The 27,986-nt window shown below is 42.4% G+C and overlaps 1 protein-coding gene across 1 annotated transcript; it reads right to left on the bottom strand.

Moving 5' to 3' along the window:
* Positions 1–27,224, bottom strand: LOC140646589 (ovostatin). The gene is made up of 35 exons (XM_072850766.1): positions 27,103–27,224; positions 26,376–26,559; positions 25,876–26,032; positions 24,339–24,391; positions 23,428–23,448; positions 22,231–22,399; positions 21,588–21,672; positions 20,669–20,780; positions 20,166–20,280; positions 19,842–19,951; positions 17,980–18,138; positions 17,387–17,614; positions 16,872–16,929; positions 16,217–16,362; positions 14,962–15,111; positions 14,240–14,410; positions 13,799–13,931; positions 13,107–13,203; positions 12,374–12,602; positions 10,937–11,060; positions 10,473–10,591; positions 9,970–10,021; positions 8,704–8,787; positions 7,607–7,783; positions 7,036–7,117; positions 6,408–6,564; positions 5,920–5,994; positions 4,342–4,507; positions 3,849–4,069; positions 3,055–3,270; positions 2,514–2,638; positions 2,070–2,160; positions 1,423–1,491; positions 412–517; positions 1–62 (listed from the first exon to the last, which is right to left on the bottom strand). Exons 1-35 carry the CDS (start codon positions 27,222–27,224, stop codon positions 1–3), a joined length of 4,425 nt encoding a protein of 1,474 aa, XP_072706867.1.
* Positions 27,225–27,986: the final 762 nt, after the last annotated feature.

The following is a 27,986-nucleotide window of genomic DNA, read 5'->3' as shown; positions in this document are numbered from 1 at the left end:
TTAGTCCATTTCTGCAACGGCCTCTTTGCAAGGTGACGTATACTGAGCAACAGCATACTCCTCTGGAAAAGAAGGAAAGAAATGTTCCCATTAGCCTGGAGACAACCTCCTGTGTCTTTCCCTGGAGGTGGATATACCTATGCACGCTTAAGCTGGAGATCCTTGAAATCTTTGTTCTGGCACATGCATTTTCATAACTTTCCAGTCATGCCCACTTGTCACCTTGGGCATGAGACCAAGCTCACTAAAGTGAAATGAGTCTCTCCCCTGGCACTAGATCCAGATCCTGGTAGAGTTACGAGGAGTGTTGGTTCCAGGAGGGCTGGTTCTGGGTCTCCCTTAATGCATGCAGTGTTTCTGCTGTCCCTGTCCCTCCCCCAAACTTCATACTGGTTAAAATCAAAGACCTACCTGTTTCATAGTAATCATAGATCTGCACAGGAGCTGGCTTGGGATGGGTCACTACAAAGTCCTGCTCAACTGAGAAAGTGATTTCTGTCCTTTTCTTCTGCAATATCTGGGAATGGAGGGATAGGGATCACATAAGTCTTTTTATTTGTATAACACCATCTGGAGCAGACCAGGGGGAAGCTGTTCGATTGCATATTCCAAATCCCACTGACGTCCATTATCTGCCTGCCAAACTGGGATCAGAAATATGTTTGGAGAGACCAAAGTGAAACTGAAGTGAAGAGCTGTAGGTTTCCTATCCTGCTTGTATTACCTGATTCTCTATTTATCATGCATCCTATTGCCAGAGAGGGAAAATATGTCCCAAAGCACTGAGCTTAATTCTCCAGGATCTCCCGAGGGTCAGGACAATAAAGTGCAGCATTGCAACACCTCCCATTTCAGACATGAACATTATGTACCACCAAGGAACTGGGACTCAATGTACATCACTGGTATATTGGCTTCTGTTGTTAGTTCTGCAGGGCCCCAAGCAAATGTACTTTTACTATGTAAATTCTGATCCAGGGATTATATTACAGGTTAGATTTGGGAATGAACTAGTGTAAGAGAAGGAACAGATATCTTTCCAGAGGAGATCAGAGCCTCCTGTTGGAAGGACTGAGATTTACTAGAAGCCTACCAAGGGGACATACACAGAAAGTAACCTCCTTTCTGGTGTTTATCTGCTATTGACTGAAAGGAGATAGAATTTTGATTAATTCCTATGTGCTTTTTTTGATTAACTTATTTCTAGTTGCTAGTAGGGCAGGCGTCAGTTTGAAGCTGTTTGGGAGGTTGGGGTGTTACATGCAGTTTGAGGAGTAAGCAGCTTAGTGATTACAGGGGAAAACTGATGGAGAAGGGAGCATGATAAATGCACTTTATAGAGCGTATCCACTCTGTAGGTGCATCTGTTACATGGTGTTTTCACTCTTTTTGCAAATCAAATAGACAGTGGGCAGAACTTACATTTTCCAGATAAAGGAGAACGTGGTTTTTCTTGTTTTCTACTTGCATCACTGTATGGCCATCAATGAGCTTTAAAACAAGGAAATGGAGATAAACTGATATATTTATAAACCATTAAAAAAGCAAGTGCTACCTCAGAGCCTACACCACGTGGTTCATTCTGTTCCTCGCCAGGTATCAAGGGCCAGTAGCTGATTTTTAGAGCCCAAATGTTGCTGAATAGATGGAGGGGAGTGAGCAAAAACTGCCACTTGACTTAGTGGGGGGTATGAGCACTTCCCAAGTGCATGAGAGGCACTGCAGTTCATCTGGGGAATATTGCCTGCCTCCAGTGTTTTATAGGTTTCAGAACTAATCTGGCAGATTTCCCACTCTTTCCCTGCCTGGGCAGTGCCAGCTCCCAGTTGCAGCTGCCAGCTGGTCAGGCCCTAGCTGGAACCCTTCCTAGTTTTTAATGTGGGAAGGTCTGTGTGCTCGTAGCTCTCTGTAGCGCATTCCCTCCACCCTGTAATGAAGATGGTGCAGTCACGCAAACACCTCGCAGGGTTTGTGGGTGAATGATTGTTAACCAGCCCTCTGTTTTCATCATGACCAGACTTATCCTCTGTCCCTGGGGTGACTCATTTAATCTTGCTCCTATAGTTTACCTTATCCAGGGAAGACTTAACAGGAACAAAGCCAGAGAGCATCTTCACATCAATAATGACCATGTTGGAGCTGCTGCGCTTCCCTGTGTAACTGAAACAAGAGGCCTCCATCAGTCTGGACCGTGCCTGGGGAAGCAAACCTCAGCTGTCTGCTCCTGGCCTCATACAGCGCGGGAAGGCTGGAGTGAATCACGTGTGCTTGCTGACTGGCTCAGATGGGAGACACTAGGGAGGCCCCTAGTATGAAGGAACCAAGTATTTGCTAACACCATCAGTTACTGGGTGTATCACAAGGTCTTTTGGGATATTGTGTCTTATGGGCCAATATCATCAACACATTGATTAGCTCATGGTTCTTGACTTCATAAGCAGAACTGAATACACACAGCACTCTTCTCTGTGTGTCTTGTCATCTGTGCAGATGGTTTGTTGATGGCACATTACCTGCTTATAAGGACAATATCAAATTTTGCCGGTCGATCCAGTGGGCAGGAAGCATTTGATGTCTGTACTGAGAGCAAAAATCCAAAGGCCCCCTCTGGAAGGTGAATGTTGTATCTCAGTGCTGTCTGGAAGAGGAAAAAACCCTTTTGTTCAAGCATGCCAAGGGTTTTTCTTTGCATTCCAAAAAACAAGTGTCAGACTTAGTGAAGTTTCCTGGCAATGTTGCTCTTGGTTTTATGTCGAAGATCCTTGCTTACATCAATGATGGTCACATCAGACTTCTGCTCTTTAACAGTGAAGGTGCTTGTACCCAGAGTCACCTCCCAGAGAGAAACTAGTTGCTGATCAGAAAGGACTCTTTTTTTTCCATGCTGTGACTCCACAGGAGTCAGAATATGGGATAGGGAAAAGAGTGTTTAAATAGTTTAGGGAAATAAAATAATTAGGAAAAATAAAGGGAAGTCAGATGGAGAATCATCAAAAACATGACTGTATTGTATGCAGAATGTGAGACACAATGAAGGGGAGAGCAGACACTTACTTGCATAAGTACACATCCACTGCCATTCACTGTTAGGCTGTATTTCCCAGGAACCTCAGGAAGGGGAGTCTCTTGCAGCAGGAGCCTGTTCTCATTGTTGACAATAAATGCCTTCTCAAAAGGCTTTTTGGAAGTAATCTTGACTACATTTTGTGTAACAGAATTGTAAGTGGCCTCTCCGTAAGCAGCAAGGGCTTGAAGAGCAATGACTGTGTCCTAAAGTAAAAGAAAATAATAAAAGACAATTAACTACACAGCATGACCAGTTCAGAGGAGGTCAAAGTCACGGTTCCAATATGAAGCACAGTTGCTTCATCCTGGCTAAAGAAACCCTGAATTTCTGTATAATTCCAGGGTTCCCATATCTAAGGAGCTATTTCATTCTGGCATGTATGTTTTAGGGTGGAAGAAATCTCTCTACTCATATGAAGGTCTCCGAACATAAAATCTGAGCACTGGAGCACACTTCTAGAGTTTTTCATAGTGGTAAAGCATGTGTTTTCTGGTCATATAACAACAGGGACTTCATGTTTTCTAGGCTCATCCCCAACACAAATATCAGTATTTGTTGCTAGTCAAATTACTCTTGTCTGGCTTGAAGCTTTCCATAGTTAAGAAGAAGAGGGATTAAAAAAAAGTATTTTGGTCTCTCTAAGAGAAAGGCTTGGTCTCTGTGTGTTTGAGACAGCAAATAGAAGAAAGGAATAAGACTAGGTAGTCAAAGTCCCACTGGCACCCTGACCCAGTGCCCCAGTTCCTAGGACTGGCTGGGGAGTGGAAGGGAGTTTTGGCACCTGGGTGGAAGAGAAACCTCCATAGGGATTCTGCTGCCTGATGATCCACTGCACAATCCCTGAGGCCTTTGTGAGATCCTCTTCATTCCGGTTGGGTTTGTAGAGCAATGCCAACAGCACATAACTGGTGATCTCAACTTCAGCTGATGGGGCATGGTCAAGGAAGGAGGGATATTTTTCTGATGGAGACTTCTCCTCCTGCTCCCAGTGCTGTGAGCCATCTGAATAAACAAAGAGAGGGTGAGGAGCATTCCAGAATGGAATACGGGTGTCACTGCTTTATGCTGCCTCAGTGACATACTGGGTCCTGGCCTCTTTCTTACAAGTACTCTCCACAGAGCAACAGATGTGCTGTAAATTAACTCCACAGATTATTTGTGGAGGTTGGTTCATGTGCCTATACTCTCAATATTGTCAAGGTTAGACCCCGTACCATCAGTAAGATCTGTTCCCTCTTCCCACTTCCCAAATTCCCAAAATGGCTGAAACTCACCAACTTCCTTTGCTGATTTCTGTAACTCTCTAAGGAATGATTCACATTTTTCTGCCTTGCCAGCTAAGCAGAAAGCATAGGCCATGAGTGCCTGAGTGTAAACGTCATTGATATTCTTCTCAGATGCCGTTTCCAGACAAAAAAAGGCATTTCGGACTACAGGGTACTTAAAAAAAAAAGAAAAAAAAAAAGGTCTAATTCAGGATAGTAGTCTTCACCTGGCCAGACATTTATTTTCTTTAAGCCTGTTCTGCACCCTGCCACTATCACAGCAATGAGAATGTGACTTCAGTTTGTATAGTGACTTCAGGAGAGAGAATACAGAATTCTTTAAGGAGGGATTTCACAGCAAATATCAGACCAATCAAGTAGCTTTTCAGTGTGTTCTTGAAGATGTCGGTATATAAACAGAAGAGTGTTCTGTTTCTTTCACAGCTAATTCCTTCTGCTTACCTCCATGATAATAATTCACTCTGGACTTCTATAGTCAAGAGTCTGTTGTCCTGAATAAATCCAACCTAGTAGTCTCTATCCCCAGTGACTCTGGTGTAATTTTAATTTAATTCTGTGGAGTTGTACTAGGTTTACAACAAGTAAAAAACATTCACAGTTTGACTCTGTGTCCTTCCTAATGCACTAATCAGGAAGGTCCTCAGAAAGGATATGACAAATTGGAGGCAGAGAAACTCATATACTGAAGTCTAACATCTCCGCTGTAGTCTCCTTTGTCTTAGCCACTTTTTAAAAAGGACAGATAGGCTTTTGACTCTGATGGACCTTTGTTTTTCCAACACAGCTTTTAGTTCCATTTGTAGACTTTATGGATTTACCTGCAATAACTTACTTTCTTGACTGAGCCATGTCTGAGGCTAAGCCATAGTGTGTGGGTTACTACCTGTCAAGTTTTTTTATTGGAAACTGAAAGGTGTCACTAAATGTCTTGGGTCTCTCAAACAGAAGATCTAATCCCACTGTGGTCTGTACAATTTCTACTTGAACACTGGTGGTTTAAGAGGTATAGAGAAGTGAAGGCTCTGGGGACACCTTAATTGCAGCCTTTCAGTACTTAAAGGGGGCCTGTAAGAAAGATAGGGACAAACTTTTTGGCAGGGCCTGTTGTGATAGGACAAGGGGTAATGGTTTTAAACTAAAAGAGGGTAGATTTAGACTAGATAGAAGGAAGACATTTTTTACAATGAGGGTGGTGAAACACTGGAACAGGTTGCCTGGAGAGGTGGTAGATGCCCCATCCCTGGAAACATTCAAGGTCAGGCTGGACAGGGTGCTGAGCAACCTGACCTAGTTGAAGATGTCCCTGCTCATTGCAGAGGGGGTTGGACTAGATGACCTTTAAAGGTCCCTTCCAACCCACACTATTCTATGATTCTGTGATTCTATGGGGAACTTCTCTATCACAGCAACTAGTGCAGATATAGAGCAGGGCCACGTTCCTTGGGAGCTCTCCCTCCCCCTCTTTCTCTCTCCTTAATATCTAGACAATTTGTAGCAGACACTGGAGTCAAGTCAATAACTGGGGACTGATTCCAGCTGAATACCAGCAGTGGAAGGTCTCCTTACCGAGCCGGAGTGCCCAGCTTCTAGCATGGCAATGGTGATGTAGGCAGAAAGCGACAGCTTGTCATCTACTCCTCCCTGAAAAGGACACAGAGAGAGGAATTTTCAGTGAATGGCATGAGTGAGAAACCTTTAAATATGAATTGCCATATCCCAGCTGGGAAAGTGTGGCCAGCTCTGGAGACAGTCCACAAGGAAAGAGAGCATACACATAGCAGGGATGGCTCTTGATTTCAGAGAAGCCCACTGCTATCATCTCAAAAAACATCACTCCTTCAAGCTTACAGTCCTGTAACCCTATCTCAGGTGCTCATAAGATGTAAAATACAGTGTGGGGAAGCTGACTGAGCTGAAAATAATCATTATAAGGTGTGGAGAGTTAGCCCTTGGCAGAGGACAGCATAGTATAAAGTATAGTTTTTGACAGTAATGGGATAGCATGTTCTTAATGATAAGAGTGAAAATTTGACCAAGAAGTAATTCTCTACCACCTTCAAGGCATTGTTGAAGAGTGTCCCAACACTTCGGAAGCAGCCATCTGGCTTCTGTTTGCTTGCCAGCCACATCAGGGTTTGAGCCTGGACATTGTCATCAATATAAATGAAGTGACTAGCTTGTGCAAATGATTTGTACACAAAGGCAGTGAGCCTGCAAGGGAAAGATGAAGCTGTGAGATGAGCATTGGAAGCAGGAACAGAAAAAGTCAGCCCTTCCCTTCACGCTAGGCATAAGGATGAAGAGTTACATCCAACATCTTGGTGGCTTGCTTTGTCTTCATGTGCTCCTCCAGGAGACGGTAGTTAAAGGAATAGTAGCTAGATGGGACCTGTGTCCCAGCACACTCTGGGGCTGGTCCTGGCTACAGAGCACTGCAGTGCTTTGGGTTTCATGGGAGACAGCAGGAGTGCGAATCAAAAAGTCAGCTGGGTCTTTAGGGATCACCTTCTCTCTGCGGGCTCCACCTGGCAGGGCATGGAGAACCATTTTTCTTAGTACTTACAGAGTACCAATCCTAGCCAGCTGTGTACATCTGATTCGGCTAGTAAAGATGCCTTCTACCTGCATCATGTGAATTCAGTGCAAATTAATCTCTGAGCCATTTCTGCCCCAGTCACTCACCAGGTGTTGCCTTCTTTATCTCTGGTGCCAAAGATGCTGTAGGACCCATCAGGATGTTTGTATGACAGCTGCTTCTGGTAGCCTGCAAAAACATGGAAAAGGAATTGTTCCCTAATTTAAAAAACAAACTCTATTCTGTTTGCTATCAGATTTATCTGAAACTACAGTGGGAAAGCATGGAAAGGCAAGATATATCTACCAAGCAGTGGAGGAACCCTGAGGGAGCTTAGAGGGAAGCATGGAACATCTTGTCCTGCAGAAACACTGAGTCACAGAATAGGCAGAGCTGTATCAGCTCCGTGCTCCAACTAAACTAACAGGATTAGGGTACATGCTGTGCCTGGGTGGAAGAGCAGAAAGGGACTGAAAGACAGAACCTCAAAGGAAACATGACAGTTGAGTCTCAGCAAAATAGGATAAGGAAAGAAAAAGATAAAGCAAAGATGTCTTGGTCAGGGTGGTCCCTTGGGTCACTGAGCTGCGCTGCAGCAGCAGTGCCGTACTGCTAGGATAGCCATGGGCCTCAATGTGAATTTCAACATACATCATAAGGTAAGCACAAAACTCTCACCGCTCACTAAGTATCCGATGGCCTTGGATTTGACCTCCTCACTCAGCTGCCCTGTCTTGTTCAGATAGTCCAGGACATAGATGTTGGGTGCAAACAGGACCATGTTCTGCTCCCCACAGCCAAACGGCATCTGGAGGAGCTGATGCACATTCTGCATGGCAGTGCCCATGATGTCACCTGGGGAAGAGGAGATGCCAGTGGGATTAGCACAACTCATGGCCACTGAAATAAACAGTAATTTCTGTTCGGTAGGCAGAGTCACGGAAAACCTAGCTGGGGTTGCAAGCCTGCCTTGGTACCACAGAGATTTCCAACAAGCATGAAGCTCTCTGTGCTGAGTGATTTGTTCTGTTCTGCTTTGCAGTCAACAAAGAATCCCTTCCCTGCCTCTCCTTACTTGGTTTAAATTGCCCACACCAGAAACACTACTTATTTTAGTGCCACTTCAAGCAAAAACTTCTTATTAGAAATTAAAGGAAGAACTTCTAGGAAACTTCTGTTTCCAGATGATGGAAGGGGAACAGTCCAGAGATGCTGCAGTGAACTATGTATTGCAGAATTAACAACTAGTGCTGAAAAGGGACACTGGTTATGCAGATGTATCATAGACCACTTCTAAACTGCTATTTTAGGAAAAATAGTGCAGACCCAGCAAGGGATTTCTGGAATGAGCTGAAATCACCAACATTACAAAGCAAAGATTTTTATGACTAGTTGTCGTGTAACCAAGTCCAGGTCCTTTCCAGGAAAAGACTGAAAAGATTCCACTAGCATCTCTGATTTGCAGGTGGGTGAGCGGAAAAAAGTCTTACTGTCAGGAGTCTGGTTGAGGTCATAACTCAGAACTGTGCTACTTCAGAGCAAAATATTCAAATGCAATAAGCTCAAACAGAAGAGTGAAGAAGGATGTAACCAATATTTGGAAACTTCATTTCTCTGATGCAGCAAAGAGCATTGCTGGACAAGATGAGAAGAGTCTCTTTGCTTAAAAGTTTCCCATACAAAGACTGGAAACTCACATCTTGAATCCTGACAAAGCTTTAATTTTATATTTTTACATTTTCTTTCTTTTTATGTTTTATTAATTTTATATTTACCAACAACAGAAAAGGAAGCTCTGGCTGATCCTTCCACCACATTTGTAGGTAGATCTAGAGCAACGTCTTGAATAACCACATCATCTGTGGAGAAAAATATTGTGTTGTTGTCATTTATATAGGAACACTGGTTATAGCAGTTAAATGCTCCTGGTAGAAATTGTACAGTGCAAAATTGCACACAAGAGACAGCAATAGGCAGAAACTCACAGCTGTCTCTAAGAACATCAAGAGAGAAGGGGGCACAGCAAAACCAAAATTATGAAAAACAGACCAAATGGTGCAGTAACTGCCATTGCTCAACAGAAATCAGTTGAACAGGGTAAGGCTGGTGCTCCCAGGCTGTAGGGGACTGCTGGTTGGTGAGGGTCAGGGCTGCTTTTGTGCCTCTTTAAGTCAGAGCTTCCAGGAAACTTTGGAAACTGTTCACAGTCAGCACTGAGATGGTGTGGAAGGGAATGTTATGTTCCCTCTCCTATTCCCACTAGAAGTGGAAAGCTGCAAGCTACAGTTATCCTTGGAATAGAAGACAGCAGTCAAACATGAATGCATGAGACACAGAATATGTTTTGCACAAAAAGGTCATCTCCCTTTGATAGCTCCATAGCAGCCTTCCTTCAGCATCTGAGCACTTTTGACTGCAGCACAGACACTGCCAGGTGCACAAGAAGCTGGGAGGGGACACAGCTGGGACAGCTGACCCCAACTGACCAAAGGGATATCCCATACCATATGACGTCATGCTCAGCATATAAAGCTGGGGAAGAAGAAGGAAGAGGGGATGTTTGGAGTGATGGCGTTTGTCTTCCCAAGTAACCGTTACGCGTGATGGAGCCCTGCTTTCCTGGAGATGGCTGAACACCTGCCTGCCCATGGGAAGTAGTGCATGAATTCCTTGTTCTGCTTTGCTTGTGTGCGCAGCTTTTGCTTTACGTATTAAACTGTCTTTATCTCAACCCACGAGTTTTCTCACTTTACCCTTCTGATTCTCCCCCCATGCCACCGGCGGGGGAGTGCGTGAGCAGCTGTGTGGTGCTTAGTTGCTGGCTGGGGTTAGACCACAACAACCAGATCACACAGGAAGTTCGAGGCAGGGAATTGAACCATAAGCACTCACACTAGCTGCCGTTTGGGCACCTCTGGGGAAAAGGGGAGGGACAATATTAACGAGCACTGCAGGAAAGAGTGCAAATTCCAACCTTCCTTTCAGTTCCTCTTAGGACAGGGGTATTAGACCTAATTAGTATTACTATATAAGACCCTTACCTTTTGTACAGATTAGGGAGTTTTGCGTCTTTTCCCTTCTGATGCCTTCAGGCTGCATGGTGATGGGAAGAAGAGACACGTGCAGTGCATAAGAACAAAGCATGCAGAAGAAATGCAGTGACAGAAGAGCCACCCCCTGCCCCATCCTCCTGCATCATAAGACAGCTGGATTGAAGCAACAATTTACAGGTTCATACTCGGTGTGGCTGCTAATAAAAGGGAGTTCCCATCGATGGAGTCCCTCATTTCCGTTTTCTCCTCTGCATGAGGGAGATGTGCACTTACCAACACCCACTGATCCTCATGGAAGAGGACATCAGATGGGAGTGGACTCAGTCTTAGATTGAACAGCCAGACCCTGTCCCAGCCAGATAAAGGTGGAGCCAAAGCAGGAGTTCTTTAGGGAACCTGAAAAACTTTTACTTGCTTTTGGTACTTTTTCTGTGTTTTTCTTTCCTCATGGAAGGGAGTACAGGGCAAACAGTAAGAGCTGTCAGCAGTACCTCAACCAACAGTGTTCTGATCTGGGTGTCCCTGTAGTCAATACTGATGTTCATAGGTGCTTTGTCTCCACAGGCTCCATCATCCTTGGTCTCTGCAGTAGTGCTGAATACTACATTACCTTAAATAGTAGCAAAAAAGTAGAAAAAAATGGACCTCTATCATGCAGAATGATGGCTAAAGTAAGAAATTTCATCTGGTAATGAATATATACAGATATTAACTAGTGCAACATAATGAATGGTCAGTCACTCTAGGTGAGACATATGGGAAGAGAACTGATCTCTGAAAGTGGGAATGATAAACACACTGCAGTTGTGGAGGAGCTTTTTAGCCCAGACAGCTGGAAAGACCAGTGGTAGACCAAGCTCTCCAGGTTGGAAGAAGATTAGGTTTTTCAGGTGAGGTATAAATTGATTAGTATCAGTCTCAGGACAGAAAACCAGGTCGATTCAAAGGCACTTACCAATTTCTTTGGGGAAAATATTCCAGACATAGGTCTTTCTTTGTTTGGCACATACACATCCATCATCATCTGGGGAGATGAGTTTGGCCTGATAATCAAGGGAATCTGACAGCGAAACATTAATCTGAGAACAGAAAGAGGAGTGTGATGGGATGAAGATTTTGTACCACAGGAAGATGGTGCTTTATTGTTAGAGGGGGGTGAGATAGATAGTCTCTGTTTATGTCCAGTGTTAACACTGTAGAGCAGATTTAAGGCCTGGGGTGATGGTGTTAGATGAATGATCCATCAGATCTAACCTTAACAGTATTCCCTTTTGCTTCTCATGACACCCTCCACTGGGATATTAAATATACTATGCATACATCTAATTCCTGATCAAGATATTGAGTTATGTTCAGTTGACCTGGTGCTAATGGCTTTGAACTAACTTGCAAAAGAAACCAATGATTAGTGTTTGTTCTTCTGTTGTTGTAGAAATACTTGAAAAACAAGGTTAAGGGATGAAAGCCTCAATAACAGAGATCTAGAAAAATTCTCGGGTGTTTAATACCCTAGGCCTTTTTGTTTTGTTAAGTCAAACTGTTAACAGAGATTGGAAAAAAACATTCCTAAATTGTGTCTTGATTTTTCCTCCTTTGGTGGTGATCTCCTTGTGAGACTGGAAAGCTGATTTTCAGCATTCAAATCAAGCAGAAGAAATCTAGACTCTACACCTGCCTCTTTTTTCGGGATTCCTAGATAAAACAGAAGAAACAAGAAGCCAAACAGAAGATCCCTGTTTTTCTTTCTTCAAGTATCCTTTAAACCATGTGTAAGCTCCCTCCATGCAGAGGTGCAGTGCACCTGTGGTCTGGAGGCATTTTGCTTGGAAAGTACTGAATATAGAGAGTGTAGTCCCCCAGTGTCTGGGAGCAATAGAGCCTCTAGCTGGGCAGGTACTCTGCAAGTACTGGACTTTTGTGCTCCTTGTTTTGGTACTTTTGGGAACTTTTGCCCCAGAGAAGGGTTTATCTGCTCTCCACTTCTTGCTCTTCCCACTTTCTTCTGTTTGGCAAGCACGAGCCCTTCACTTCTTCACGCTTTCACATATATCCCTAAAGGAAAGATCCCACTAAAACCATCGATGGCTTGCATGACTGTGGATGGTGAATGATACTCTGCAAAGCACTTGTTTCCTTCCTCTATGGATCTCTAGAGACGGTTGCTTATACACCCATCCTAGTCACAGTTTACACAGATCTCCCTCTGCTTTGTAGTGGCTTGGGAGGACAAATCCAGTCAGGATAATATATCATTGGATAGAATGAGCAGTACATCAATCCAGAGCAGGGAGAGATCCAGTCATCTACACCAATCATTTTGTTGGGGTTTTTTTCAGACTACAAAGGCTGCAGCTTCTTTGGAGATGGGGTAAGCGTGGGCAGAAGTACACACCTTAATGCAGTGGTCAAGGTAGTTGAAGACATTGGCTCTAAGCAGGAAATCTTCTCCTTGGATGACAGAGTATGGCAAGGTCAAGTCCACAAAGAAAGTCTGGAAGGCTGTCAGGGTGGCAGGCACAGACATACCAAATCCAACCAGCTCTTCCACACAGAAGGCACTGGCCTTCCATTTGGTGATGGTGTCAGGGATGGTGTATGAGATGCTGGCTTTTCCAGTAGAGCTGGTGGGAATGGATAAAGGATGAATTTAGAAAGGCTAAGTTTCATATACCTTGCTTCTCAGTAGAGGCAACGGGTTTTGAAAATCAACACTACCCATATTCTGTCTGCAGAAATCCCATATCCAAGTCCCTGCAGAACTTATGACCCAAATCTTCTGAGAAAAGCCCATTTGAAAGTTCTTCTGCCCATCATTTCCCTGAGTTTGGAAAGAAAACTCAGAATTCTTGTTTTGTAGACCCATATTTTAAATAGAGGTGTCCCTCTTCTTAGGAAGTGAATATGACTCATGGTACACAGATTGTGGGAATAGATGTCTTTGGGGACAGGGTAATTTTATCATGGAAAAGAGGAGGGCAGGTGGTCAGGTGATGATTGAAAAAGCTAGGTCTTCCAGGCCAAAATGTAAGAAGAGGTGGCAAGGAATTGCCACCTTGCAGGACATCAGGGGACATATTTAGTAACTCTTAAAAGCAAGGCAGAGAGAGGGAAGAAGCAGTACTCACTTAATTAGGACTATATCCCAAATCCAAGTTTCAGGGAAGAATTCCCGAATAGTCTCAAGGATGTGCCTCTTCCCACGTTCCTCTCTGGCAACTTCAGCTGGTAAGAGATAATGGGAATTTGGTCAAACGTGGTTCATATAACGAAGACTCCCAGAAAGGACAGGTTTTTAATACGCATGGGCCAGTATGAAGGATGATTAGTGTTTACCCATTTCTTTCTAACTGAGACTATCGGTAATGCCACACAAATATTATATCTCTCAGTTAGGTATAACCTGGTAATACAGAGAAATAAAATATTACTTGAAGTGCTTTGGTCTCCAGATACAAGCACAAGACCTAGGGCTAGAACTCAGGTCACTTGGCTCTTAGATCTGTTTGCTGTCCACACTGTTGCACTGTCTTTTCAAACAAGCTCTGGTCAGAAGGGAATCAGTGTCAACAGTGTTAGTTTCGTGTGACACTCTACTGATTGCCAACACTTCCCAGCATGAACTGGACATGAATCTGAAGTGTAGACCTAAAAGGCTTTATTGGGCATTGGCCATTATCCTAAGCTATCTCATTCTGTGCCAGACCAACATTCAATATCAATACCAATGTGATTCATGAGTACTATCTGTGTCCATGTCACATGAATACCACTTCATTTAAGGAGAAAAATAAAATATCTTTCCTGTCCCCTATATTACCTGATGATTTGACATGGTGTGTAGAAGCCATGAATCCTGCATTCAAGAAATATGGTGGAGGTCTTACAGTATCACTAGTACAGACAACTGGTTGCCGAACCTTTGAGTTGGTAAAAAATTTCATGCCCATATCCTGTAAAAGACACATTTCGGTGTTAGCCATAACAATACTGTAGCTGAGGTTTATTCCATTCCTCCCTCTTTCCCATTACTGGCTTTCCACCACAGAGACGCCCAGAGACATCTATGCAGAGACTTGTGGGAGCTTTGTGCATGCTGGAAAATCACAGTAGACACCAGAGTCAATTGAGAATAAATATCCATGAGGAGAGTTTGTCATTTATGAGTTTTACTAACAAACAGCATCATTTGCAGAAATATGTAAAGCTACGTAAGTGGAAACTCACTTCAACAGATTTAAGTAATGTACAGGACATTTACCCTGAGGAACTGATATACATCTGGGCCTAATCCAGACATTACAGGTGTGTAATACAAGCCTTTGTGAAAGATGTTGTCAGGTGAGACACAGGGGTCTTGAGGGTCATCTTCTAGATTGAGCCCGTTGAAGATATAGCCTTGAAAATCTTGCAGGGGATGCAGGCTGTATATCTGTGAGGGGGAAGGAGACACAAAACCTGTGTGTGTGGAAAGATCAATTCTGATTATACTGTCATGTGCTGCAAATTGCCAGAGCTGAGATGTTGGCCTGTCTGAAACAATGCTGTGTTTCCTGGATTGAAAACTGGCTGAACGGCTGGACGCAGAGGGTGGTGATCAGTGGCAGTGATTAGTGGTGTATGCCAGTGATCAATACTGGGTCCAATCCTGTTCAACATCTTCATTAATGACGTGGATGATGGGTGGTAATGACAAGTTTGCCGATGACACAGAACTGGGAGGAGTGGCTGATACGCCAGAGGGTCATGCTGCCTGAGACCAGTCACTGGTTAAACCAAATCCTGCATGAAAGAGCACTACCAACTGCCAAGAAACAAAAGCTGTGTATTGTCTATTATAGATGGTTTATAACCAGCACATGCAAAAAGCGGTAGAAGTCTAACACAGTCTAACAGTCTCGGGTGGAGAGACGCTGTAACGGAGGAGGAGAAGGAAGCAGTGCCGCAGTGGAAGGAGACGATGTGTTTGTTTGGGCAGCTTACCGTTTCTGCGGACAGCTCTGTCTCAGACTTCAGGAGCAGCACGCCCTGATCCACTGCCCTCACAGCACAGAAGGAGTTGGCAGCAGCTTCAATGACTAAACTGACATTGGAAGCTGGGTGCATCTGCTTTTCAGAGAATTGCAACTGGACCTGAAATTTATGAAACAGATGTTGGTATGGCTAATCCCTACTGCTTGGGGCTGCTCTGGATGTGTGTGTGAATGGAGGGCAAGAAGGAGAGTAGAAGGCTCTTCTGTTAAAGCACAGATAGTCTGCCTGGAGAAGGATGTCTGGTCTCCACTGCCGCTGTTGACCAGGCCTCCGCTATAATGGGGGCTTAAGCAATAAGCACATTTAGACTCCTGTGATAGCTGAAATGAAGCCTACCTCAAGTGATTTGAAATAAAGTGTGATTCTATGGCTGCTATTATCAAATCAAATCTTATTATGACACAGACTGCATGTAAGAAGCACTACAGCGAGCAAATCATATTTTTACTAGGTCCATGGCTCACCTTAGGAAATATAGAACAGATTCTGTTTTGAATCTATTCAGAGCAAAATCAATTTCACACTTGTGTTAGGTAAGAGGGAAAAAGTAGGAGGGGAAGACCACATCAGGTAAACAGAAACATTTTACTTAACCTCATTTGTTTTGTATTCTCCTAATGTTTCATGGTTTTTAGCTGAAAATTAGAAAACTCAGAAGAACTGAAGATTAGAAAAATCTTAAAGGTGAAATCTGATTTCAAAATAACAAATCAAAATGTTTCAGTGGAAAAAACACAGAAGGAAAACTTAAACCCCAGACTGCTATTTTTGCTTTCCATTCTATATGTATTTAGTTCTGGTAAACCCAAATTGCATTTTTCAACAAAGAAGTTTAAAAAATTAGATTAAATAGTGAAGAGGGATAAGACTAAAATGTGTTTGCTATGCTAAAGAACAGACAGTCTAAACTAAATAAGACACTAATATAGTTCAAGAGAGGCAGGAACCATCTGGGGGTAGTGTCCGCTTCCTGAAAAGTAGTTTTTAATGTTGAAAGAGGATTTACCTTTTGACAATAATGCCAGGAGGTGGTGGTAGATAAGAGATATCAGGAAAAAGAGAAAAAAGGAGAATGAAGACACTAATGCTGAGAGAAGTGGATGGAAACAGGAAATAAAACTGGAAATCTGTTGTGAATGTGTGTGCAAAGAATTTGTATTTATCTGACAGCAGGTAAGACTTGCTGTATCTTAGTGCCTCTCACCTTGTTTTTGAAACACTTCTCAACTGGAAATCGGACACTGTCTGCCACCAGCTCCTTGGCAGGGTGTAAGGTATATACCAGCAACTGAAGGGCTGGAGCCATTTTCTCATCGACCACAAGTGGAATGGTGAAAGTGCTGTTTTGGTCTGTTAGAAGAGAGAAAAGGACCAATAAGGAGAGAGGTGGTGCAAAGATCTGCTGTAGTAGTAGCCATCCTCAACTGGCATATAGCTGTACCAGTCAGTGGAGCAATCTGTACTTAGACGATAAACTGAAAAATTCTGGATTTGCCAGGGGGTGACATGCCTGGGTTTAGATCCAGATGCTCTCAGATTTATTGTGGGTTTGAACATGTGGCCAGATTCAGATAGCCCCCTAAGCCAGACACTCTGCATTCCCTACATTATCCTTTGGGAAGATCTTTACAGGACACTACTTCTTGACTCATACCAAATGAACTAATTGCTGAACTAAATCAGACTTTGTAGTGATCTTAGTGGTAGTGCTAGTGTCATGCACACATGCATGGATGGAGAGAGATACAGCCCTCCCAATAGCTGCTTTATATATCCAGGAAGTCTTGCCTTGGTCCTCAGTTCAACCATCCCTCTTTTGTTTTTTTAATGCAGAAACATGGATTGGCAACTTAACTTACCAGCTTGGATATTAACTTTAATTTCGCCTGTAAGGACAATCTTGCCTTTTGCCATGCCCTGTGCAGAGAAGAGCAATACATTTATGGGTTGGTAAAGGTTGGAGGGAGAAAGCGGCAATCAAGTTCAATGTACATTGACAGGACAATCAAGCCATGTACATTGAGATGGCTTCAAATGCTTAAACATCAGCCTTAGGGCATGCTGCACTGCTGCTGCTACTGCTGGGGCCCTTGTCACTGGTCAGGAAGCAGAAGGAAAAGGAAGGGAAGGGGGAGGTAGAGAATACCATAAAAAGTTTATTGGAGGGAAGGGACAAGAACCCTGGCCTGAGACATTATGAAGGTGGTTTCTTACTATGAAATAGAGTAACATGGCCAGAAATGGGGGTCGTTTTTCTTGAGCGGGTAGTTTCACCAAGCCACCTTTGTGCTGTTTCTGTCCTTGGGCTGTTGGCCATTGTGCTGGCTGGTAATCCAAGCCCTTTCAGCAAACCATGCAACAACCTCATACTCACCACATAGTAGAAGTTCATGGTGTTGATGCTCTTGTATCCTTCTGTGTTCAAGACATAGTGCACAGTGATCATCCTCTTCTGCCCACAGCTCAGATCTTTCCACAAAGGCTCAATCCTCACAAAACTGCTAGTCCAGGAGTAGAAGCGCTGGATGGAGAGAGATGCATCGGGATAGGAAGGCTCTATCCAACCTTCAGAGTGGCACTGGTCACTGGTTTTGTAAGTTGCCTGATCAGGAGAGGGAGTGGGGAAGAAAAGGAAAACAAACATATGTCACTAGGCAAATCATTATCACATACTGACATCAGAATGATTAGTTCACACAATGCATATAATTAAGAATTGCATCTAAAGCCAAACTGGTAAAGAAAAAGCAGCACAATGGTCTTGCAGCCTTGCAGCAAGCCATTGCATTGCAACAACTCAGGTGTTTTCCTCACTTCTTTTATAGTATTTTTTGAGAGCTCTAGAACATGAAATAAGCCAGAGAAAGCACATTTTTATTACCAGAATTCAAACCTCATTCCATCTTTTTTTGGGTTCAGTTTGAGAGCAGCCATCTCTGTCTCTATTCAGTCTTGTTTTGTACTCACTTTCAGACTGATCTCAGGATCAAACATTTCAGACGTGTCAATGCTAAATGCTGCAATGCCATTATCATCAGTGGTGAAGTTGTCTGTGTTCTTGTTATTGACAAATAGCTGAATAACCTCATTGGAAATAGGAGAGTTGTCTTTGTCTACCAGCTTGATCTGTAGAAGAGAATGCAAGACATGTTCAGCACATTATCTTTCTGTATGTAGATACTAATGTTTTGCACTCCTTTGCTCTCCACACAGCAGAATTGCTTTTTCTTCTCCCTTCAAAGCAATAGTTAAGAAGTGAAATGTGTCTCTTCACTTTCTGGCAGCTATCTCAGCTATCTCATGAGGTTTGGAGCAGGAGCTTCCTCAGCATCTGCTACAGATAACGTCCTTTTGTGGAGGAAGAACTTCTTATGTCTCATCTCTTTCTTGGTCAGTTCCTTCTGACTACACATTTCTAGTTTAAAGATATACTTCCTTTCCTCCATTTTTTCTTTTCTTAGTCTTGAGAGTCTGCTGCTAATACTTTCAGTGTCTGAAGGCCTTTTCTCCAGATCTTTATTTTGAACACTTTTCTGATTCTGTCCCCACTGCCTCTGCTGTTTATGTGTTAAACAAACAAATAAAAAATAACAGACGCCATTAGGTAAATTCTAGGTTGCTAGAACTGAGCATTCATTTTGAGTTTTTTTCAGAAAAAAGATGTCAGAAGTAATAATATATTAAATACAAGCTTAAGAGACTGTCTCTCCTCACCGTCCAGAAACAGCATAGAGGCAAATGACCTCTGAAACAAAAATAACAATAGAGAACTAAAAGTATTCAGGTGGGTGTTGACTTCACTGGGACTGAATGCAACAAAAGTGAAGGCATACAACGTATGGCCAGCAACAGATGTTTCATAGTGCAGGGAAGGGCTGTGAATGGCATGTAATGGCACCAGGACAGGAACTGGGATCTACTGCATTTTGAGAAGGTATGAGTATCAGTGGCTTCCAGACAATAATTCCCCTGATATGACCCTCAAGGGTTTTTTTTGGATAAAAGCAAAGAAGCTGCCTGAAGCCTTTGTCAGCATCTTTGTTTCTGAGATGTGACATCCCAGCCTCCTACCATGTGTCTTTCAGCATGTTTAACCTTGTGTGTGTGTGAGAATGTGTGCGTTTGAGGAATTCACTGCGGCATGTCACCCCAGGGAGCCTGTTGACCCCCATCCTCCAGTAAGGGGTGGTAAGGTGCATAGCAATCTGAAGAACGGAGTGGGAGTGGAGACCAAGTGAGAAAATTATATAGACATCTTCCAGAGGGGAAAAAAAGACAATCTCTTCTCTTTCAGCCCTACTGGTAAGATGTTCCCTTACCCTTTCCTCATTTAAAAAAGCTGAACTGAAGGAAAGAGAGAGATTTATCCCTACCCTTTAAACCACTGACAGAGTTATCTGGGATTTGTCATGAAACATAAAATCATGAAAAGGCTTTTTGAGACAGAAACTGTTGTTATTTCCTTGATTTTTTTCTTAAATTCCTTTCACTCTTTCTTCCCTCACCCCCCAGTGTTTTTATTCATCTCTGGCTGGCATACGATGGTCAATTCTGAAGGGAGAGGCAGTGATTTATATCAAGCTTAAAATGCAGGTTAGAAAAATGCTAGTTAATGGATTGTTTTGATTCTAGGTATTTCTGGCAGAATCAAACTCAGAATAAGCTAACACTCTTCATATTCAGAATTACCACTAGAACACCGTATGTAAAGAAAGAAGCTTGGGGAGAACACCCCTGCCCCATACAGTCCCCCCAAATGTTCCCATCACTGTTGTCATATGATTGCCTGTCAGTCATCTTCAATACAGGCCCTCTATGCTCTTGCTTACCTGTCCAAAGTAAGGAATTCCTCTTCTGTAGTGGCGATCCATGTTCTCAAACTGTATACTGCTCATCACCCGAGTTACGGAAATAGACTGAGCAGCTGTAAGTTGCAGGCCTGTAAGACATGTCCAGAGTGAAGAGAAGATATACTTTATCTTGCATATAGCTTCATCAGAGTTAGTGTTTGCCTGGAGATGGTCACTGTGCTTATAAAAATGGATCTTCTTCAGGAAGACATCCTTGTACTCAGCAGGCAGAGGCTGAATATCTACTACTCTCTTTTTTGACCACACCACTGTTGCTGTTTCCTACTGTCTAGAAGGGATTACCTGTTCCTTTCTCTGTGACAACAGCTTTCACATCAAGATTCCTCATGTAACCAATGCGATTTAGCTCAAAGATGTTGGAGCTGAAAACCTGGGAGAGACAGCCCTCTGTCTCTAGCTGGAAAGGGAAGAAAACAAATCCTGTTACCAAGGATTACACCTTTCAAAGGATGCTGGCAATACATGGGACCCTTCTTTAGTGAGTGAAGTCTTTTCCCACTACTTTTAACATGATTGATACAGGACTGATGGAGACATCAGTGTCTACACTTTTCAGATGGGAAACTGTGTCATGAAGAAGGAACATGTCAGTCCTTCTTCAGGCCTGTAGGAAACTAAGAAGAGAAATGAGGTGCCCTGAGTTCCTAGCTAGTGATCTAAGCAAATAGATGAGTAGAGTGAAGTGAAGCATCAAGGAGAGAAAGAAAAGTGTTATGAACAAAGGGAGAGAAGCAAGAACACAGGAAAGAGGACAAGCACAAAGAGGAATAATAATTATATCATACATCTTTGGTAAATGATTGACAAACTGGGCTTTTCTTGCACCTCCCATAAGAATCAAAATCTCTGCACACGCTGAGCTGGACTTTCCCTTCAACAGGCTGGCCATAGGTGTACCTAGGGGCAGATGAAATAGGTCCATGAGCTGATGCTTCAACAATTGACTTAAGCTAACATATGCAGGAATAGACCCAGGATGAGCAGTGAGCTGGGAAGCCAGAGAATGGAATAGTTTCACAGGCTTTTTCTTAATTCTCCTGCTGCTACAAAAAGATAATACAACTCAGAAGTTGAAATATTAATGAGTTCTATTTCACCCCTAAACCCATGAACCAAAACCACACCTTAAATGTAAAAACAGATACCTCTATAAGCATGATGGACAGACATGGCTACTGACTAAATTATGACTGTTGTCTCCACTCTTCAGCTTAGACTGGAGTTCTAGACTCACTGAAATCAAAGCAAAACTCCTCATATCTGCAAGGGGATCAGGATTTCAACCCTGGATTCTAAATTATGAGATCTTGGTATTAGAGTCCTTCCTTCTGAAGGACTAAACTTGAAGGGGGAGTTAAAGACAGCTGAAACCCTAAGACCCCTGCTAGAATTTAACAGTGCTCTGCTGTATGAAGATCTTTCTCTGAAGTCGGTTACTGGGAGTGGACACATCCTATTTTGGCAGGGGACCTCTCAAAAGATTTATTCAACCCACCAAACACCAGCTCGAAGTGAATACTCGTACAATAAAATGAGATAAGCACACAAGTAAATGAAAGCTCCAACCACCAAGTCAACCCTGACCAACCTCATCTGAGGCCCTGTTTATTTTGGTCTCTACTCTAAGCCCTGTTTCTTTCCCTGGTCCTTGGGAAGTTCTTACTCTTCAGCATATTTCCTAACCACTCTGCACCTGGTACTTACACTCCACAGACTTTCACTGTGAATTCTGAATCCAGGACTGTAAGGCTTTCTGGTGCAGTGACTGTGACATCAAATTTTGGCAACACTAGGACAAAGAATAAAAAGAAAAAAACCAATACTGGCACATTATCAAATGACAGGCCCTCCTGAGATGAAAGAGAAAATGAGGATATATCATCAGCGTTAGTCACAGATGGAATGGGATCTCAGAATGAGGGTGCCAAAATGGTCAAGAAGTGGTCTGACTTGTGAAGACTCACTAAAGTATATCTACGAAGCTTTGAAGAGAAGTCAAGACTTCTGAGGTGAATCCTGTGATGTCTAGATGCCTTGCAGAGCTTTGGCCAAGAAAGTTCATGGATGTGGCTGGGAGAAGGCTAGTTTGTCACAGTGAGATTTGCAATCAACTTATTGATTTGTTATGCAGATTATTTTCCTGGCTGAATCTGTGCAAAATGATTAATTTATCTTCTTTGGCTTTTTGCTGTTCTTTTTTTTTCCTCTCCAGTTCTTAATGACAACTAGTTGAAGTTGCATTTTCCAGGAAGCTGTTTGAAGTTTTAGCAATCAAAAGGGTTGATTGATAGGGGCTCATCTCTAATAATGTTTTCTACTCTGAATAAAAACGACAGGTGGGATTTACCATATTCCTCCACAAGGAATGAGTGATTTGCTTTGTCTCCTGACTTCTTTGCTACGATAATTTTGTAATTCCCCAGGATAGGCTCTTCAGTTAGTGGGAATTCAATCTGGATAATGTTCATCTCTGATGTCACATTTTGCCACTGAAAGATCCTGTTGCCCTGTGGATCCTGAAGAAAAAAAGAATATGGACTCACAGTTTGTTTGCCTTGGAAATCTTTTGCTACTAGCACACAAAACCAGAAACAAAGGAGAAAATAGGGCAAGTTACTTTAACTCATTGGGGAAGTTGCTTAATGCATGTGCATTGAGATAAATTATGCCTTAGTACTCTGATTATTGATGTTGCTAGATTCTTATCTGTTGATCTCAAATTTAGGCAACCTCTGCCAGTGTAGGTGTTAGTCTCAATCATCAGGGGAAGTTGCACAATACTGCTCTTCCCTGCTCTAGTTTTGCGTCAAGGTGGGAGAGAAAGAAAATCCCTTCTTCTTTGTGCTTCCCCTTCAGCCGAGCTTATCCCACACAAATCTTGGTCTTTAGCAGTTCCAGCTTTTTTCAGCTGCTGGAAGAAGGAAGGAAGCATTTCTTCTGCATTCAGTGAGGCGTCATTTGCCTCTGAGTGTGTTTTATGCTAGTTAGACTAAAGAAAAATAATTCACACCATTTCCTTGAACTGTTTAAAGCACTGACTGCAGAAAAACACATGTAGAGCTCCAGATATGTATGTTTCGCTGCAAATAAAATAAAGTCACCTGACTTCACGATATAACATGAAAACTTGGAAGAATGAACTGCAATTGCTATTTTAAAAACCACCGCAAAATGCCATAGAAGTGCTAACATTGCTAGTAATTTTATCCACAGCCTATATTTGTTCATAGTTTTCAGCAGCACTTGAGTTATGAAAAGATATACCCCAAAATAAGTTGAGCAAACTGGAGGAGGTGGAGGGAAGTCAAAGGCAGGCATAAGAACAGTACAACTTTTGACTACTGAGATGAATATAGGTATGCTTTCTGTGTTTGTAAAGCTTGAACAGCATCCTGGGATTTTATGAAGTTTCTGTTAATTTCTGCTAGTGTACTCAGGAGCAGGATTTGGCTGTGTGTGGACACATACAAACTGATGTAAGCACATGTGCCCTAGATTTTATTTTTATATGCATAAAACAGTACAAAGAGAAAAAATCTCTTACCTGAATTGCAATCAAGGGGTACTGAAAGAGGAAAAAACAAAGTGGAAAAAGAGATTAGGTCACTGAACAAACACAAATTAATTTTCCCCAGGACTATGAGAAATGTTTAACCAATAATTAGTATAATACCAGTAATCAGACATATTAATATCTTATTTTAATCAGTTTAATATCAGTTTTACTTCAAGAAGAAGATTACATAAAGGGAAGAGATGAAATGAGAATGTTGGGGCAGTTTCTGATCATACTGGATTTAGTGCAATCCCAGAGCAGCTGAGTAAGTTATAGAGGTGCATATAAACCATGATTTGGGCTTCTTATATCCTCACTCTGCTTATTAGCACTGGCTTTTTCGGTAACACTGTGCTGTTTTCTGCATTACAACCACATGAGAGGAGGCCGGTAAAGACCCTTCTATCTCTTGGCTTATGTATTATGAGCATGAAGACAGTTTACTGGTAAAGAAAAGAGTGCCTCTGATGAGATAAACAATTGTGGTAACAATTTTCATTTTCATTTCCTCATTTCTAAGATAAACAAAGTACTAGGTGGATGACTTGCCAATTTTTGCGAGCAACAATTGCTGAACAGTAATAGCAGGAGACTGAATAGTGGGGTCTCTGGTCAGAGCTAAAATAATGTCTGCAGCAACAAAGTGGAGGGTTTTTTGAGCCTCTTTCCTAGCAATAGCAGGAGGTGTTGTGTCAGGAATCAGGTTGTGTCACTTGCACTCTTCCCTGTGACTCTAACATAAGGGTGGATTATAGCATGTGGTTAGGAAATCATGTTAATTCTTTGGCATTTAGTCTCTGCAATATCTCATTTTATCCACAGCAACTCTTTATTTAAAATTTGAGAAGAGGTTGTCTCCCAGCAATTTTAAATACAGGGGAATATTACTGGTCACTCACCATCTCCTGAACAGGTTTAAAATTGAAATCCAGGGCAACAACACGAAACATCACTGGAAAGACAAAGAATACGGTGTTAGCCTTAACTGTAATTTATTTGGCTGAGCATGATGTTTTGCATTCATTAGTACTCCCAGTTTCACTGGATCTTCTAACAGTCCCACTTGCACAGGATGCAGGTAATAAAATGTGTCTGAAGGTAGAAGAATCCTACACAGACTTTGGGGAGGGGACTTTTCCCCAGCATCGAGTTCTCACAGTCTTTCATGAAAGTTTGCTTAACCTCAGAGAAAGGGGACGACCGGATGAATAAGAACTGCTGTGCAGGTCACGCAGTCTCAAGTGACAACCATAACTCTTTCAGTGGCTGTCTGCATGATGTAGGCAAATTTGTTCCTCTTCATTTCTCCATCCCTAAAGCGGGGTTCGTTGCTTTGAACATGTGAAAGTTACAAGTATTAATGGAACTAGGTGAAGTGCCAGTTTTTCCTAATGTAGTGTAATTCTTGTTAGTTCACTTTGTTCTCATCTTGTACATGTTTTTGCCTTACTTGCTTTTTTCTTTACAAGAGAAAAACTGAAAGGAGAATGATGAATTACTGTACAAGGAAAAACATAAAAACATGTTTCAAAAATGTCCTTACAAAGCATTACCTTTACATAATTTAATTTAGTCTACTGCTTCCCCACCTCAAAACCAAGCAATCTGACAAATAATCAGGCCACATTTGTGGGAGGTCTTGGTGGCACCAAATTCTGATTGGTAAGCTTTCCTTCATGCTATGTATATCTGTAGATAGAACTCATCCTTAATTAAAGTATAGCTGATTCAGTCTAATTGCTATGTTATTTCGCTGACCTCTGGAAAGAAGTATTCTCATAGTGTTTCCTACAGTGTTCTAGCTGTGTGCTAGAAGCCTTAAAGCCTAGAAGTGAATTAAGGAATAGATCTGGATAAATGGTTCTTTGCATACATGGAGCTCTGTTCAATGGTCAGATGAGAAGTGTGGATAGGGGAATAGCATAACTGCAGGAGAAACCACAACGTGAAAATATAAAGTCCCAGACCATCAGAACCCAGAAGGTAAATAGCATGATTTTGTCTTTAAAAACTTATAATTCATTTTAAAATAATGGATTTGACTCTTGGTCTTTAGACTGTCTTTGATGGTGACCAGCATCACAGACAGAAGACTGTGGGAGCATTGTTTCATGCCAGGCACGTAAGTAGTGATCTAATCACCTCTTTCCACTATCTTGGCCTGTCACCAGTAATGAAATAGCAGCAGTAAAAGCTCCCCTCTTCTTTCAGCTGGGAGGAAAGGACAAGGAAAATAATAGACACCATGGGGTGTCAGTCTCCTGCCATCCTGAAGATGACTCTCTGAGCTCCACAGCAAGTACTTGTAGTGGTTTCAACAGAAACTCTGAAGAAACTGCCTAGGCTGTAGCTCAGTCTGAAAAACACCTGGCAGAGAAATGCTATCTGAAGAAATTACTTCCTAAGGGACATGTTATAAACTAAATAGATATTCACCACTCTGTCCTGGTTTGTAGATGGGTTTGTCTGTCTGCACAAAGACAATGCTCTCTGTGTTCCAGATCATCACTGACCGCCGCTCTTCTAGGCTGACTGTGGTGCCCTTGGCAGAGAAGGAAATGAAAGCCAATGGGGCAGAACTGACAGGAGGAATCTGTGAGGAAACAGAAAAACAAGGGGAGGTTGCTAGTCTGGAAGTCATTTGCTCCAGAACCTGTTGAACAGCTATACCTGTGGCCTGGGCTCCTACAAAGAGACACCCGTCTCACTTCCATCACCTTCATTACCTTCCATCACCTTTCTTGGACCTTTCTTATTTCTTATGTCTATTAAAAAAGCCTCCTTGTCTGTTACTATATATCTCTCCTCTGTTTCCTTTTTCCTTCCACAAGTCTTATTTCTTCCATTGTTTGTTCTTCTCCTGTGCTCTCTGCTCTAATTTTCTTGTCCCTCCTTACATTTCTTTTCCATTGGGACATAAATTAAAATTAATTTACCATGAAGTTGAAGCACTGTAGACCATTGCTTGCTGTCATGGTTTTCTCAAAAATAGTGGTGTTAACAGCACCATATTCTAGGATGACTCTGACGGATATTGTCTCGTTGAGGTTAAGGAACTGCAGGCAAACCTGACCTGGAGAGTCAGTTTGGAGGACAGCAGGCACCATGAGGACATACTGCCTGTGAGATGCAAACATCAAAGTGATCACATCACAGAGAAAGGAGAAACAGCCTCAAAGGACAAAAGAAATACAAAATATTGTTATTATTCAGTACCCGCTGATTAGTTTAGATTAAACATAGGACACTGCCAGTGCCCCTCACTTCTGCCCTGCAGATCCCAAGTAGCCCAGCCCTGGATTCCCCACACAGCTCTGCTAGCACCCCCAACTCTTGCCCTTTTGCCCTTTATCTGAGTCCTGGACCTGCCTGCTTTTAGTAAAGCACACTGCTGTTACTGCTGCTATTGTCTCTTCTGAACACACACGTCAACTTCTATGGAAGTTCTGCAATAGGCAGAAGGTCTGCTCCTTATTAAATGAGAACCATTCACTTGCCATCCACATTCCAGTTTAACTTAGCTCTCCAGATAGAAAAGATGAGTCATGGCAGTATGTCTATTAAAAGTCTACTTACTATTTAAAGTAAAAGTAGTGGCACTAATTAGCACTGTCTTTAAAGCCTTATCGTGAATACTATTAGTAATAATATGGTAGTTCTTACGGCTCAGGTTCCTTTGCAGCTGTTACATGCAGGAGAAGAATAGCCAAAAGAGACTTCAGCCACATTTTTCTCACTAGGAGACAGAAGAAAGAGATAAGCTCTCTTCCCAAGAAACAATTCATTGTCTGCTAGTTTAACAGCTCTGCAACATTCCTCACCGAGCACTCCAGAGGAAAGGAGTCGGCCCTTCAACTCCTCCCTGGCTCCTTCCCTAGATGTTAGTGCCTTTATAATTGCAGCAAGGGGTGGAGATCCCAATCGATCCTACTGCTTGCAAGAACCTCCCCTAACCCTACTGCAACCTAAACCAACCCACTGTCTTCAGATTGTAACACTTCAGTTCTCTGAATGTCTGCACAAAATGTCTTCAGTGGTCTTGTTTTCAAGGTGAGGGGCTTTGGTTTTTACGCTGATGGTTGGCACAGCACAGAAAAGCACAAAATGACCTAAACCAGAATAAGCCTGTCAAATCAGATGATTAACATTTGAGGGTTTTCTCCATCATTCTTGGAATTTACCATCTGGATTCACAGTCTGGGTGAAGTAGACTAACTTTCTATACTTTGACACCTGATTCTGGTTAAAATAATGCATTGGCCTCTCTTTTATCTTGCTTCATAGATATTTTGAATATTGATGAGATGAAATAATGGAGAAGCCAGAGACAGAAAGAGATCTAACAAGTCTTAATTATTTTTACTTTGGCCATTGAGCACTTTGCAGTGGTGTTGAAGTTTGATTCATTTCAGCTTGAAATTAGCCAGTTGATGGGTCCATATAAATTTGTTAGTGCCCCAGGTTTATAGCTTTTACACCTGTGTGGAAGCTAATTGGTTTTTTAAGGGGGAAAAAATCTGCTTTCAGTCAAAGACCTTATTTTAGGA

The sequence above is a fragment of the Ciconia boyciana genome, chromosome 1 (assembly GCF_034638445.1).
Source record: "Ciconia boyciana chromosome 1, ASM3463844v1, whole genome shotgun sequence".
Lineage (NCBI taxonomy): Eukaryota > Metazoa > Chordata > Aves > Ciconiiformes > Ciconiidae > Ciconia > Ciconia boyciana.
Note: the sequence above shows the minus strand (reverse complement) of the source record. Positions and strands in the feature narration are given on the sequence as shown.